Source organism: Ailuropoda melanoleuca, chromosome X, assembly GCF_002007445.2.
Source record: "Ailuropoda melanoleuca isolate Jingjing chromosome X, ASM200744v2, whole genome shotgun sequence".
NCBI classification, from domain to species: Eukaryota; Metazoa; Chordata; class Mammalia; order Carnivora; family Ursidae; genus Ailuropoda; species Ailuropoda melanoleuca.
Window position 1 is genome coordinate 32,808,419 of NC_048238.1, and position 15,653 is coordinate 32,824,071.

At 43.0% G+C, this 15,653-nt stretch overlaps 1 protein-coding gene across 8 annotated transcripts in view; it reads right to left on the minus strand.

Annotated features, from left to right (window-relative positions):
• LOC100471251 (sushi repeat-containing protein SRPX) overlaps positions 1-15,653 on the minus strand; it is a 199,410-nt gene that overhangs the window by 117,777 nt on the left and 65,980 nt on the right. Inside the window, exon 1 of one of the 8 annotated variants that reach the window (XM_034648745.1) lies at positions 914-961. The exons of the other annotated variants lie outside the window; for them this stretch is intronic. Coding sequence (XP_034504636.1) covers positions 914-946 — 33 coding nt within the window. The 5' untranslated portion in view covers positions 947-961. Of the gene's footprint in view, positions 1-913; positions 962-15,653 lie in introns of those variants that run through there. 8 annotated transcript variants of the gene reach the window in all.

Sequence of the window (15,653 nt, forward strand, 5' to 3'; positions counted from 1 at the left end):
TTCCAGTCGGCCCGTGGTCTCCCCGCCTCCCCGCACAGCTTGCCTTCTCTACCGCCCCCTCCGTGAAGCTCGATCTCCAGCGTCAGACTCACAGACGATGGCCGCACGGAGCCCGCTTAGCGAGCTCCCACAGTCGCCTAAGAGCGACCTCCGGGAACCCATCCGTCCCGGCCTTTCGCAATTCAGCTCCCCCGCGGACTCCGCTTCCCTAGGTGGGCGCACCCCGACACAGGTGCGGAGCCGGTGTGGCGGGAAAATAAGGCGAGTTTCGAACGTGCTAAGATGGCGCCAGCGAGGGTGGAAGGACCGTGTGGAGATGGCTTCCGCTAAGATGAAGGGAAATGCCGCAGGAGAGGTGAAGAAGGGGGTAGAGATTTGACGTGCTTGCCTGGAGGTGGAAGCTGAAGGCGGTGCAGTGGACGAATGCCTCGAGGACACCGGGGCGGGGGGGGGGGGGGGGGGGAGGAGGAAGAAAAGGAAAAGGAGGATATACAAGTGGAACAGGGGCAAGGGAGGGAAGCCATAGCAAACAGCAGCTCATGGATCTTGACAGGGGTCATCTGAGTCTCGGAGGGGAAGACCTTTTTTGGTTTTTTCCCTCTTGCCAGATAGGACCTGTGGAAATATATCCAAAGGAACGTGACCCAGGACTAGAGGCTGACAGAAAATGCAACCAAGTGAGGAAACATCAGTTAGATCCTGTGGCATCGCCTCTTTCCTATACGGATTGAGCTCCCATAACCTCAAAGCCCTCTCCTTGGGTTGGAATGTGGTTTGTGGCATTACTCTCCCCTTGGAGCAGAGAAGCAGGAGGCCAGCACACTTGCCAGGCAGGAAGACTCCAATGTGGTAATGAGGAAACAATCACTTTCTGTCCCAGAGGCTATTCATCTGAAAAGCAGTGTTAACTCACGCGAGACTGGGATGTGTTTTGTATAGAGACCATCCTCAGAGATAGGCTTCCAACCAATTCGATACCGATTTCCTGAAGAAGACCCCAGTCCTTGGCCCAGCGGGATATGTTCAAGACTCTGCAGAAGTAGTTCGGGCCCCTTCACCCTTTATTCCCAACACGATTCTCGGGCTGCCAACCTTGAAGGTGGTACAACCGACCCCTTCCTGAAGGCTGCACCCACTCAACTGTTTCCCCACTCTCGTTAATCCCTGCTGATTCTGTTGATGTTGGCACATCCTGGGGTTTCTGTCCTTTAGAATGCTGATTCATCCAGAAAGCATCTGCGGGAGGTAACAGCCTCGTCACATGTTTCGAGTCAAAGAAGGATGTGTTGGAACAGAGGGAAAGCTTTCATTTTCTATCTTATAATCAACCCAAAGGTCAGCATCCCCGTGAGGACACAGACTGGAAAATTAGCCTTCGAGACTCAAGAAGGGCTTCCAGCTGCAAGAACAGCTGACATCCACCCCTGTCTGTGTGTGGACAGGACAGGCTGCCTCTCCCTGTGCTTGCAACCATGCCCTTTCTCCTCTTTTCCTAAAGACCTCTCCTGGATCCTGAGGGTTCCTGGCTCGTTGTGAGGTCCTCAGAGAGGCCAGAGCACACACAGAAACCGTGCTGTTTGGCCAGAGCTCTGTGGGCTCCAGCCGAGTATAAAAGCAAGCCAAGTTTAGAAACAATGAGTTAATAGTTCTTCCTGGGTTGCATCATACTATTAGTGATAACTAATCAAATGCTTCATTTAGTCAAATCCTGTTGGACTTTTTGTTCTGAGTGCTTTTCAAGGATCAGCCTTTCTCTGAACCTGGTCAATAGCCAAAGAAAAGCTGATGCATGGAAAAGTTACAAGATTTGCACGAAGGCCCACAAGAGTTGAACACACCCAAGCTAAAAAGAGATTCTGAGCTATCCGCATTGGGATTCTACATGAATATGTTTTAGGTGGCTGCTTGAAGCTTTCCCACATTGCTCAGGTCCTTCTCTCTCTTTGCTGGAGTGGGTCCAATTTCTGTTTGTTTGGAACATATATGATACAGGCACTTTCCTCACATGCCTCATGCTCCCTTCTCATTGAAAGGAGAATACACCAGTGATGTGTCTCTTGAGTGTCTGATCTGGTACAAGGAAACTTAATGTTTCATAAACCTTATTCTCAAATGCATGCTATTGCACGATGGTTATATCATCACATTTTCCTTCAACTCTTTCTTTCTCTTTCAAAAACGTTGTCTAAACTCTGCCTCTGTCAACCTGCTCCAATCTGGGTGCCACATTGCTCCTCTGAATTACCTTCTGCGGTCATGACCTCCATGTTGTTTGTATCAATAGACCTGTTTCAGTCATCTTTGTATACTTCTCAAAAGCGTTCAACACTAATGATGACTTGTCACCTCTAGTAACACTAATAATATTTAGCTTCTAGGACACCACACTATCATATTTCCAACTGCTCTGGATGCTCCTTCGTCTCTGGCCACCCATCAATCTCTGGGCAGCCACCAAATGTTACATTCTGTGAAAATCTCTATGCTCTTTCCCTAAGTGATCTCATCTACACTCAGAACTTTAATCACCAGCTAAACACTGAGAACTCATAAATCTATACCTTTAGACTCCCCTATGTGTTCTTGACCCTACTATATAACTTCTCTTGATTGTTCAAATACATCTCCAACACTACATGTACTGAACAGATTCAGGTCTTCTAACCTGCAAAGCTGGTTGTCCTCCAGTATTTTATGGCTCTATAACGGGCACCACTATTCATCCTTGACTCCTTTCTTCCACTCCACCCTACCCAGATCCCTAAGTCCTGTTGATTTCCCCCTTATGGCGCTTGAATCCAGCCATACTGCTTCATCTTATGCCATCCACTTGGCCCATGCTACATTCCATCACTTCTCAACTGAATTCCTATCAGTGACTTTCTAAGTGGTCTCCTGCATCCGCTCCCGTCTCTACTACAACCTCAATATACTCTCCGCTTGCCGTAGTCAGAACAAACTGTCACTCATCAGCTTAAACTCTGTGATGGATTACTGGTACACATAGATGAAAGAGCATGCCGGACACAGCATACAAGGCTCTGCTGATCTGGAGCCCACCGACCTACGCAGTCTCAATGCTCACTGCCCTTGCCGTCACTCTCAGGACTGCAGTCACATTGACCTTTCAGTCTGTGTGCTGTTCCTTTCTGCCTCAGGGCCTTTGCATATACTTTCCCTTCTGCTTGCTTTTCCTACTCCTTATTCTAGGTAACATCTCCTATTTTCAGATCGTATCTTAAATGGAACTTCAGGGAAGCTTTCCCAGGCTCCCTAGTAGATAAGTTGAAGTCTGCCGGTTTTATGCGCTGTGTTTTTATCAAGATGGCTGTGACAATACTTCCTCCATCCCTCGTGTGCTTCACAATGTGACATTGAACACTCCTCCCACCAAAGGAGCTCTATACTCTCTCCCCTTTGTCAAGGTGGGTCTGTGGCTATGGCAGAAGTGACCAAGGCTATGTCATAGGAAGTGATACAGCTTTGTCTGTTTTTTTTTTTTTTTAGATTCTCATTCTTAGAAGCCAGCAACTGTGCTGTGCAGAAGCCACATGAAGAGTTCACATGCAGGCGTACCACCTGACAGCTCAGATGAGACTTCAACCAATAGCTAGTGCCAGCTGCCGGACAGGGGAGTGAGGTGGCCTTCAAAATGACTCTGAACTGAGTTTCACCTGCTCCAGAGGAAAATCCTCCTTGCCCTAAGCCAGTCATGCCAGCCTCCCAGGGATCCACTTATGGCCGTGCATGTGAAACGGTAGGACATTACGTTGGGAGGGGACATCAGAAAGATTTCTTTACTTTTTCTTATAAATCATGTTCCCCAAAAAGCAGGCTCTGAGATGACAATGAACGTGCAGGAGGTTCATAAAGGAATGCACTTGGGATCCACATCGGTGGAATGAAAGAGAAGGCAACAAGACGGGGCAGAGGGAGAAGTTCAGCTGTGATATTGTCTCAGTGCAGACCTCAGCCAACACAACAAAGAACTCTGAAGATGGTCCTGTAGGGTTGTTCTGAGTTGGGGTGAGGAGGCTGGGCCTTTAAACACTTGTGACAAATAGTTATTGGAGATTGGCTACTCCTAGGAAGGGAAGGTGAACTTGGATAAGGCAGTTCTCATCTGCAAAGAGCATTTCCAAAAAGGGCTGCTGGCTGTAGGCTGGAAACACTCCCAGCAGCTGGGAGAAGAAATCCTCCAATCCTGAAGAGGGATATAGGCAGCACATCACAGCATCCACCCTATTCCTAAAAGCATCATACAGACAAGAGAAGTTCCTCTCTTTCCGTTGATGTTATGTATGGATGTGATGCCTAGAATGTGTCAGCCATTTCACAACCAGCTTGTGACTGGAGCCAATACGGATAAAGGGGAAATGAAGAGAACTGCGAGGAAAACAGAACCAGAGCCCAGATCCACGGTGCCTGGAGCCTACTTGTAATTCTGACCTGCTCGATACAGGTGGTAATAAATGTGCTTATTGTTCACATCAGTCGAGCTCTAAGGTTTTCTCTTACCTGCATCCCAAGCATCCTAGCCAAGGACGGGTAGCTCATGCAACAGATGATAAGGCTTGGGAAATATACAAAGAATGGGGAAGAAGGCACAGGTACAAGAAACATTACAAAGAAAGCATCAGCAAAACCTAGATCCTGGCAGCATATGGAGTACTAGAGTGGCTTCCTTTTTATAGTAGCCACAATCTTGTTTTCAGAATGGCCAAATAACTTGGATGGGACCAATATTCCATATGTGGTAGATATGTTTTGTGATAGATCAACAGCCCTTCCAAGTGGTACCCCAATTTCTTTCTAAGAAATTACATTTCCCTTTTGTAAAAAATTGAGTGGAATGAGAAATCCAAATGGCTCCCTTTCCAGCTATGGACGCCCAAGGGGTTTCAGGAGGAAACATCCATCCATCGGATTCTTCTTTATTTCCCTAATACAGTGTAAGGCAGGCACCATTTCTTGGTCATTTGGACCAAGTGACAGAAAAATGATAAAATGGTTGGGGTTTTATTTTTTAACCCAACAGCAGTACCTTGACTATTCCTATAGTGTCCATTTCCCTGTGCACCCCCTCCCCATCCAAAGCCACCCTCCTTTGGCTTCTTTCCAAATCCTTTTCTTCTGCCTTCCTGTCAATATTGCGTGCTCCTGAAACCCTACTCATTTCCCACCAATATCCAGTCTCTCTCTTTGACACTAGAGCTCCCAAGCTTTAGCTAGGCACTTGGATTCCCAACTTAGGGTGATATTTCCTCCCTCGCAATTTAGTTTGGTCACGAGACTAAGTTTTGGTCATTGGAGGTAAGTAGAAGTAATGTGTGCTATTTCCAATTTGTCTTCCTCCAACAGAAAGTTCATGTACTTCCTTAACCCTTTCCCTTTAATCTTGGCTGGGAGATGAGAACTGGGCAGCCATCTCCTATGAAGTAAATGGAAGCCCCATACTGAGGATCGTACAGCAGTTTTCTTAAGCTTGGACTGCACATTTCTGAACTGTGAGCCAAGAGAGAAATACACACCCTGCATAAGCTACTGAACAGTGCGTTTCTGTTGCAGCATCTTATCATGTCCCTGAGAGATACAACTTATAGTAAGTTTTTAATTTGTGATCAAACAATCTTATCTGATATGCCTAGGAAATTAGTATTAATAATAGGGAAATATTAATAAAATTCAAGCTTTCGTGGGGTTTCCCAGCCCAAATATTGATGGACATGAAATATTTAAACATTTCTACAGCCAAGAGACGCTGCTGCAGACACTGGAATATTTATAGTGTGAGACAGGAAGAATCATGGTATTTGTGTTTCCATAAGACCAAGGAACCATTTTCATCTTGGATCCAATATAGAAATTATTTTTCCTCCCAAAGCTGAACTTGGATAGAATTCTCTTTTTCACCAATGTGGAGCAGAAGCCATAGGAAGAGAAAACTTGAGTTTCCACTGAACAGAGAATGGAGCCACAGCACAGAGAATGTGAGCTTATTTCCAGAGTCGTACGATAAAAGCAATGGGCTTTTTTGCAGAGTGCTGGAGGGGATGAACTGACTGTATCCTAGGACTTTGAAGTAAACTTTGAACAATTACTCAATGTAGACATAATTTTCTGTAAATTTTCTCGAAGACCCTATGACACAGACATTTATTGACTACCAAATATCTATGTTCTCCCCGATATTTCCTAGCCTTCTTGCAATTAGGTGAAACCATGGGGCTGATGCTGGCTATGAGAAATGTGATCCATCAATCCTAGGCTTTAGCATTTAAGAGCCAACAAGTATTGTTAAAAACCTTCCCATAAAGAAAATTCCAGTCCCAGTTGACATTATTGCTGAATTCTAACTAACATTTACAGAAGAAATAGTACCAATTCCCATAAACTCAGAGAAAATTGAAGAGGAAAAGATATGGCCCAACTTATTCTATGAGGCCAACATTACTCTGACAGTGAAACCAAAGATATTACCAAAAAAAGAAAACTATGGAATAATTTCCCTCATGAACATAGATGCAAAAATTCTTTAAAATTTAGCAAATTGAACACTATATAATATAAAAAGTATAATACATCATGACCAAATGGAATTTATCCTAGGGATACAAATTAGTTTTAACATTCACAATTCAATCAATGCATTTCACCACATCAACAGACCACAAAAGAAAAACATATGATAATCTCAATATATGCAGAAAAAGCATTTGACAAAATTCAACATCCATTCCTGGTTAAAAAAAAAAATTCAGCAGATTGAGACTAGAAGGAAACTTCTTCAACCTAATAAAGAGCATTTACAAAAGAACTGTAGCTAATATCATACTTGGTGGTGAATGACTGAATGTTTTCCCCCTAAGATCATGACGTCCACTCTTGCCACTCAATTGAATATTCAGTATTGTACTGAAAGTGCTAGCCAGTGCAAGCAGGCAAGAAAAGGGAATAAAATATTCAGACTGGGAAGTAAAAACCAAAACTTTGCACTCAAAGATGAAATGATTGTCTATGTAGAAAATCAAGTGGACTCTATAAAAAGCTATTAGAACTATTAAGTGAGTTGTCTGTATTACATACTATACAAACAATTGAAAATTTAAATATAGTATCATTTGCCATAGCACTAAAAATATAAAAGATTTAGAGATAAGTCTCACAAAAGCTGTCTAAGGTTTAAATACCAAGACAATATAATACTGTTGAGAGAGAGAAATAAAGTTCATGGATCAGAAGCCCGAACTGATCTATACATTAAACTCAATCCAAATCCAAATCTCAGTAAGCTTTTTAAATAAAAATTAACAGGCTGATTCTAAAATGAATATGGAAAGGCAAAGAACCCAGAAAAGCAAAAACAACTTTAAAAAAGAAGAACAAATTTGAAGACGCAACACTCCTTGACTTCAAGATGTATTTAAAAATCTACATTAATGAAGACAGTGTGGTATTGGCATAAAGGTAGACAAATAGATCAATGGAACAGACAGAAAGTCTAGAAATAGGCCTGCGCATATAAAGTCAATTGATTTCTGACAAAGGTGCAAAGGCAATGCAGTGGAGAAAACATAGTCTTCTCGACAAATGGTGCTGCAACAATGAAACATTCATATGTCAATAAAAAAAGAACTTTGACCCGCACCTCACACTAAAGACAAATATTAATTCAAAAAGAATTGTAGTCCCGAAGGTAAAACATAAAACTACAAAATATCTAGAAGAAAACATAGGGGAAAATATTTGTGAGCTTGCGGTGGTCAAAAGTTTCTTAGATACAACACCAAAAGCACAATCCATAAAGAAAAAAAATGTTGTTAAATAGAACTTCACCACCATTAAAAGCATTTGCTTTTTAAAAGACAGTGTTAGGAAAACTGAAAGACAAGCCCCAGATGGAGAGAAAACATTTGTACATCACATATTCAGCACATATAAGGAGCTCTCGAAACTCAATAATAAGAAAATAAACAATCCCCCAAATTCATAAAGGACAGTTCATCAAAGTGGATATATGGTTTCAAATTAAAACCATAATGAGGGGTGCGTGTGTGGCTCAGTTTGTTGAGCATTCAACTCTTGCTTTCAGCTCAGGTTGTGATCTCGGGGTCATGAGATCAAGCCCTGCATCAGGCCCCATACTCAGCATGGAGTCTGCTTGTTATTCTCTCTCTCCCTCTGCCCTTCCCCACACTCATGTGCGCTTGCTCACTCACTCTCAAATAAACAAATGAAATCTTTAAAAAAATAAAACCAGGGGCGCCTGGGTGGCACAGCGGTTAAGCGTCTGCCTTCAGCTCAGGGCGTGATCCCGGCATTATGGGATCGAGCCCCACATCAGGCTCCTCCGCTATGAGCCTGCTTCTTCCTCTCCCACTCCCCCTGCTTGTGTTCCCTCTCTCGCTGGCTGTCTCTATCTCTGTCGAATAAATAAATAAAATCTTTAAAAAAATAAAAAAATAAAAAATAAATAAAAAAAAAATAAAAAATAAAAATAAAAAAATAAAACCAAAATGAGATCACTACCTTTCAGAATGACTCAAATTTAAAACACTGGCAACATATACCAAGCATTGGCAAAGATGTGGAGAAACTGAAACTCTCATTCACTGCCGGTGGAAATGCAAAATGCTACAACTACTTTGGAAAATAGTTTAGCGGTTTCTTAAAAAGTTAACCATATACCTACCATAAGACGCAGCCATTTCACTAAGAATAATCATGCTGACGTAAGGAAGCTTTGGGCAGTAATAGATTCGTTACATTGAGTGTGGATATACATACACGTTCACCCACATACGTCAAAGCTTGTCAAACTGTGCATTTTAAATGTATGCAGTTTATTTTATTTCAATTATACCTCAATAAAGCAATGCTTTGAAAAGTGCCACGATTAAGGGTGTGGCCCTCAACAAAATCTCTCACTTGTATAAAATTACTTAGGGAAAAGATCTGATTAAGATGACGGCCTTCTCGGGGCGCCTGGGTGGCACAGCGGTTAAGCGTCTGCCTTCGGCTCAGGGCATGATCCCGGCGTCATGGGATCGAGCCCCACATCAGGCTCCTCTGCTATGAGCCTGCTTCTTCCTCTCCCACTCCCCCTGCTTGTTGTTCCCTCTCTCGCTGGCTGTCTCTCTCTCTGTCAAATAAATAAATAAAATCTTTAAAAAAAAAAAAGATTACGGCCTTCTCTGTCTTCTATTCCCTTACCATTCAATCAAGAGAAAGAAAAAGATGGGTAATTTAGAAAACTCCAAAAAATGTGCCAGATCTGTTAATTATGTCCCCAAAAGAACTGTGGGTGTGATTGCAACACAGAATTAATTACAATTATATATTAAGAAATCTAATAAGTTTTTAGTAAGTTTACTTTTTAAGTGTATAATTCAGTAATGTTTAGTATATTTACAAAGTTGTACAACCATCACAATGATCTAATTCTAAACATTTTGTCACTCAAAAAAAGAAACATCATGCTAATTAGCAGTCACTCCTCATTTTGCCTCCTTCCAGCCCCTAGAAACCGTGAATCTGTAATCTTTTGTATCTGACTTCTATCACTTAGCATAAAGTTTTTAAGTTTCATTTGCATGGTGTCATGTGTGACCATCTCATTCTTTTTCCTGGTTGAATAATATCTGATTATATGGATATACCACACACTACTATTCACCTACTGTTAAGTCTATTAAGTTATTTTCAGAGATTTTATTTATTTATTTGAGAGAGAGAAAAAGTGGGGGGGGCAGAGGGAGAGGGAGAGAGAGAGAACTTCAAGCAGACTCCCCACTGAGCATGGAGCTTGACATGGGGCTCGATCTCACAACTCTGAGATCATGACCTAGGCTGAAACCGAGAGTTGGAGGCTCAACCGACTGAGCCACCCAGGTGCCCCAAGTCTATTAAGTTTGTAAGAGTCTTGTTCTGCCTTAGAAGCCACAAGCCTGGGCAGTACCATACAAAACAAGCCTTTGACTAGTTAAGACTTAAAACCAAACTTCTAATTTTAATCCCTGATCTTCTAAGGGCAACTAAGAGAGCTACACAGATTTAAAGAGGGCATATACGTTCTTCAACAGCTAGTTCAGATATGGCAAGGAGCGTTATAGAAGAGGAAAAACCTCCAAAGAGCAGCTCCAGGGACCATAATGAAGTGTGGACAGTGGCATTACTGCAGGAGAGAAAATCAGGGCCTGATCCAGAATGCTCTTCACTCTCAGCATAGGGGCCTCCAGTCACCTGCATAGCAGAGTTTTGAAACTGCTACATTTCAGTGACTTCTGTGTGTCTCCCTTTTGCCCCTTTCCAACTAGGAGTGTTTATTTTTGCCATTATACATTAGGTATATGTTGGAGGGTAAGCCAGATAATTTGTCTTTTTTGTTAGTCTTTTAGACCAAGTAGAACCATGACTGGTCCGGACATAGTTACCATGCATCCCCCAGAGATGCAGGACTATGAGCTGGATTCACTGATTAAATGGGACTTGAGTGGTCTCCGTGGGAGAATGGTGGAGTGTGTTCTATGTGTGGGAATGTTTTAGATCAGGTTTTCTAGGAGTAGAGTCTAAGATTCTTGTTCAAGTGACTTATTGGGGGTGGGGCGCTTGGGTGGCTCAGTTGTTAAGCGTCTGCCTTCGGCTCAGGGCGTGATCCCAGGGTTCTGGGATTGAGCCCCGCATCGGGCTCCCTGCTCCGCTGGGAGCCTCTTTCTTCCTCTCCCACTCCCCCTGCTTATGTTCCCTCTCTCGCTGGCTGGCTCTCTCTCCATCAAATGAAGAAATAAAATCTTTAAAAAAAGTGACTTATTGGGGGTATATTCTTAGGATAAAGGAATTTAGGGAAGATAGAGCAGGGGGGGAAATCTAAACAAAAATGTAGTGTTGGGTATAGGATAGATTCGGTCTGATACTATGGGATATTATGGAGCACTGGGATTAGTCCCACCCTGAGGCAAGAGAGATGGCCTTTGGAACCCCACGTCATTCAGTCACTGGCTTGAGGTCCACTCCCCAGGGACAGAGGTATCACCTTCTGTCTGAAGAGGCTTGCTTTTGGCCAAGGGCAGCTTTCCAGAAGAGGGAGACGCTGCAAGCCATTAGCCAACACCTACAGCAGCTGGGGATGTGTGCTTCTGCCTAATGAAAGAGCTCGGGGCGGGGTGGGGGGCAGCAGTAGCACCCACTGCAGGGAAGCAGAAAGCAGAAGGATATTTGATAAACAGAAGTATGAGCTGTGGCAGAGCCATTTACTGCTTATTGAATAGCCATCTGTTTCTCCACATTTCCAAGTTCCCTTTACAGTTAAATGGAGTCATGTGGCCAAAGGACTTGGAGAAGTAACATTTGTCATTTTCAAGCCAAAGCATTTAACAGCCCACTAGTCGCCCTCTCTCTGTCTCAGCAACCATGAAGTCCAAGTGTTCAGATGTCAGCATCTCCACTGGCCTGTGTCCCTGAGTGATTATGCGGAACACAGCCACCCCAATCCCCCACCTTGCTGACTCACACCGGACTTACAATCGGAGCTCAAAATAATCCTTCATTATGTTAAGCCACTGGTTTTGAGGTTAGTTCGTTATCACAGTAAACTTGAGTTTGTCCATTAGAGTTCAGTTAGGAAAGCAGAACCACCATAAGTGATATGGAATTGGGAATTTACGACGAGGATTAGACCTTAGACAACTGTGGGAGCGGGCGAGGTACTGCATGGAAAGCTGTTGTGTCTGCACGCGGTGATGAGCCTGAGGTCACTGCAGGTATTAGGGCTGGAAGAAAGCAACGCTGAACTTGAACTGGAAGAGACCAAGGACAAGCTGGAACCCACAAGGACAAAGTGGAAACCACCTGTTACCATCTCCAGTTTCAATGACGTGCATCGCTGAAGATGGCATCTTTGCTCATGGAGCTGCAGATGCACCTGGCCCAGAACTTGAAGCTGAAGGAGACCAGGCAGGAGCTGAGAGTCTGCAGGCCCAGCATCTGCTGTCCCAAGCTGCCTAGCAGCGGCAACATATGCGCCCTGCAGTGTTGCCTGGCACCTTACCGACCTTCAGGGAATAACGACCACGGCTTCATCTTTACCTTCTAAAATCTGCCGTGGTCCATCAGAAACCAAAACCACACGAGGGATGAAATTCTGGGAAACACGGTTCCAGCTGAGCTAAGCTGACACGGTACAAAGCCAACACATGTGGCTTCACTTAACACAGACCCCAACGGAGGTGGCAATGTGACACCCAGAAGAGGACTTGTCACCAGAACTTGACCAACATCACAACAAAACAACATAAACCAAAACGAGATCAAAACAAAAGACCATTTTCTTAGTCACACCTGGCAAAGGATATTCCTCAATTCCTCAGAGAGAAATGAATAAAAATGACTGTAGGAAATAAAAGGCAGTGCAACATTCTACGCAATCTACACTGGTTAAAAGCTCAAGCTTTGTAAAGTCAGGAACCCATTTACAAGTTGTGTGTTCTTATGTTAATTATCTTCTCTGTGACTCATGTACATCTGAGAATGGGCATAATAAAACTTTTCTTATGGGCTTGTTGGTAAGGTTAAATGAGTTAAATAAAGAGAAAGCACTTAGAACAGTGTGTGCTATGTAGGTGCTTATTAAATATTAACGTTATAATTGTTTTCTATCATTGCGCTTTACCTTTATAATAAAATACATACATTTATGATTCTTGGTAAATTCCTAGGTTGTCTTCATGAAGTTCTGGGTGCAATGCTTCTTCCATGGGTTATGTATTTCTGCCTGATACTTGCAGGCAAGAGTCTGGTGTCCAGAATGGGGAAAACCAACTGTGCGGTCTCTCTTGCTGAATGCTTCCCATTCAAGAAAGTTTCTGATACAAAATATACCTCATTGACATGAATAATTTTCATTTCTATACATTTATATGTCTCATCAACACAGGACTTCTGGCCTAGAAAAATGATACATTCACATTCCATGAATAATCAGAGAGAAAGCAAAAAACTGTCCACTTCTTAGGAAACTCTTCTAAATTTTGCACTGTGTGTTCAGTGAAGATTTCTCAGGTAAATAAAGTAAAGGTATTCAAGTAGGTTGCAACTATCGTTTATCAGAGTCAATTCTGGATCTGGGATGATTTCTACTAGAGAGAGAGAGAGAGAGAGAGAGAGAGAGTGTGTGTGTGTAAGAGAGGCTGTTACCAAATGTGAGTTTGTACTTAGTAGATTTTCACAGCCAATTTGGTTGATTGTGTTTTGTTTAAATGTTATTTTAAAACACTGGGTACCTTCTTGGGGGTAAGCCTGGGGAACCATGATTATGCAAGACCACATGGGTTAAGGAAGTTTATAATAGAACCATCTCCCTTTTTGTAAATGAGATATGGCTGAGCCCTTCCAATTTCTGTTATTCAAAACAAAGAAAGTCTTCAACGACATATAACGAAATCGTGAGGTTGTATCCCACTGAGTGTCATATCTGAGTCCTTTCCAGGGTCTCTGGGGTAGTGAGTAGACTCTTCCATGGCAACTGTCGGTCATGAAGGGTTCCATCGCATGGTTCACAAAAGGGGTTCAATCTGCCCTCTTGTCTCTCTCTGGTGGGAGCCATAAGGAAAAATGTTACCCCAAGATCCTCTCTCTTTCTGGTCACGCTATTCAACTTCAACTAGATCAATGTAGATCTTTTATTTATTTATTTACTTACTTATTTACTTATTTATTTATTTATTTAAAAAGATTTTATTTTTTTTATTTGAAAGAGAGAATGGGAGAGAGAGAGGGAGAGAGATAGCATGAGCAGGGGGGAGGGGCAGGCAGAGGGAGAAGCAGGCTCCCCGCTGAGCATGGAGCTCGATGAGGGACTGGATCCCAGGAGCCTGGGATCATGACCCAAGCTGAAGGCAGCCGCTTAACCGACTGAGTGACCCAGGCGCCCCAGTGTAGATCCTTTAAACAGAAAGATCACTGCGGCAGACTTCTGTTTAATAACAGAAGCCTGGGTACGTTGTTTCCCAGAATAAAGGACTACATTTTATGCCCTCTATTGTTGTGATCAAGTTTTAAACAATATGACTTGGTAGAAGTGGTATATGCAACTTTAGGGAAATTTCTTAGAAGGATCTGACTCAGTTTGGGGGGAGAACCTTTTTGCTTTCCTCCCGTTCGCTTTCCTAGACTGCATATATAATGGCTGGTGCTTTGGCATCTACTTTGTGACATGGGATGACCTTCAGGACAGAAGCCACATGGTGAGAATGGCTGAGCAAAAAGGATGGTCCTAGATCCCTGATGACTTTGTGGAGTTGTCACATGACTAGTAGACTAACTACCTACCTGTGAGCTTGTTTTATGTGAGAGAACAAACCACTGTGTTTTTAGCCACCATATTCAGGTTTCTACTACCAGCAGTGAAATGCAATTCTTGAATATAATTAGGAAATCTTAGAAGGCTATTTGGGAGTATGCTCCTTTTTGCCTCTTGGCTCAGGCTTTTGCCAGGATGCTGTTCCCTGTGAATCCTCCTCTGGGTCCTAATCTAGCTTTCCCACATCACGTTGGTGACAACTTACTAAATTCAAATAGCCACTGAATGCTCCCCCATATGATTGTCTCATCCCTTCCCACAGGAAGACTTTTCCCTCTGGGCTCCTTCAAGCATTGAGCAGTATCTTTGATCTAAGCCAGTAGACCTGGACAGAGATCAGCTGTTGGTTCCAGAGCAGTCTCAGTTTCATGAATGAGGATGATTCCAGATCATCCAATCCTAGTTTAGATACCTCATCAGTGAAAACTGCAAAGTTGATGGCCCATTTAACTATGCCACCCACTGCGTCCATTTAGTCCTCTGAAAAGCAGATGCCAGGATGGAGTTAAATGTGCAAGAGATGTATTAGGGTAACATCTACAAAGAATAAAGGGTAAAGGATGAAAACCCACAGATTTGCCAGTAAGCAGTGATGGACTTGGTTATAACAGAGGGGGGAAATCCCAGCTTTGCTAGACCAAGGCTGACGTCCTGCTTTGAGGTGAATGTTGATTTATATCCAGATAGCTAATGGAGAGACCTGGAAATCAGAGAAACACAGAAATGCTGAGATAAATTCTCCATACTTCCTCAGTGGACTGCCAAACTAAAAACACTGGGGAGGCCCAAAAGATACTGGAGAAAAGTGAAAGCCAAGGGAAACATGAGAACTGGCTACAACTTCGAATGCATTCCTTAACGACGGCACAGTTCATCCAGCAGAGGGTGGAAGTGTCATGGGCTCAGTTGTTGGAACACAATTTCAGCCAAATTAATTGGCTAGCCACTAAGCTCTTCAGACCCAGAGTCAACTTTAGAAAGTTGGGCTAAAGTGTAAAAATAAGACCTAAACATCTGAAGAGATGTCACCAGCTGCGTACTGGGAGCAGGTGGGATGATGTGGGTTGGGGGCGGGGTTAAAAAAGACACTATAGTTTAAATTCAGACAAGTTACTAAACCCCAGACAAACAAAGCACCCAAAGATACTCCCAGAAAAATAAAACAATTCGGGATTATTATAACACATTATATAAAATATTATCTAAAATGTCTACTTTTAAACCAAAATTTACTAGACATATAAAGAAATTGGAAAGCATAACCCAAACTCAGGAAAAAAGGAGCCAATAGAAACTG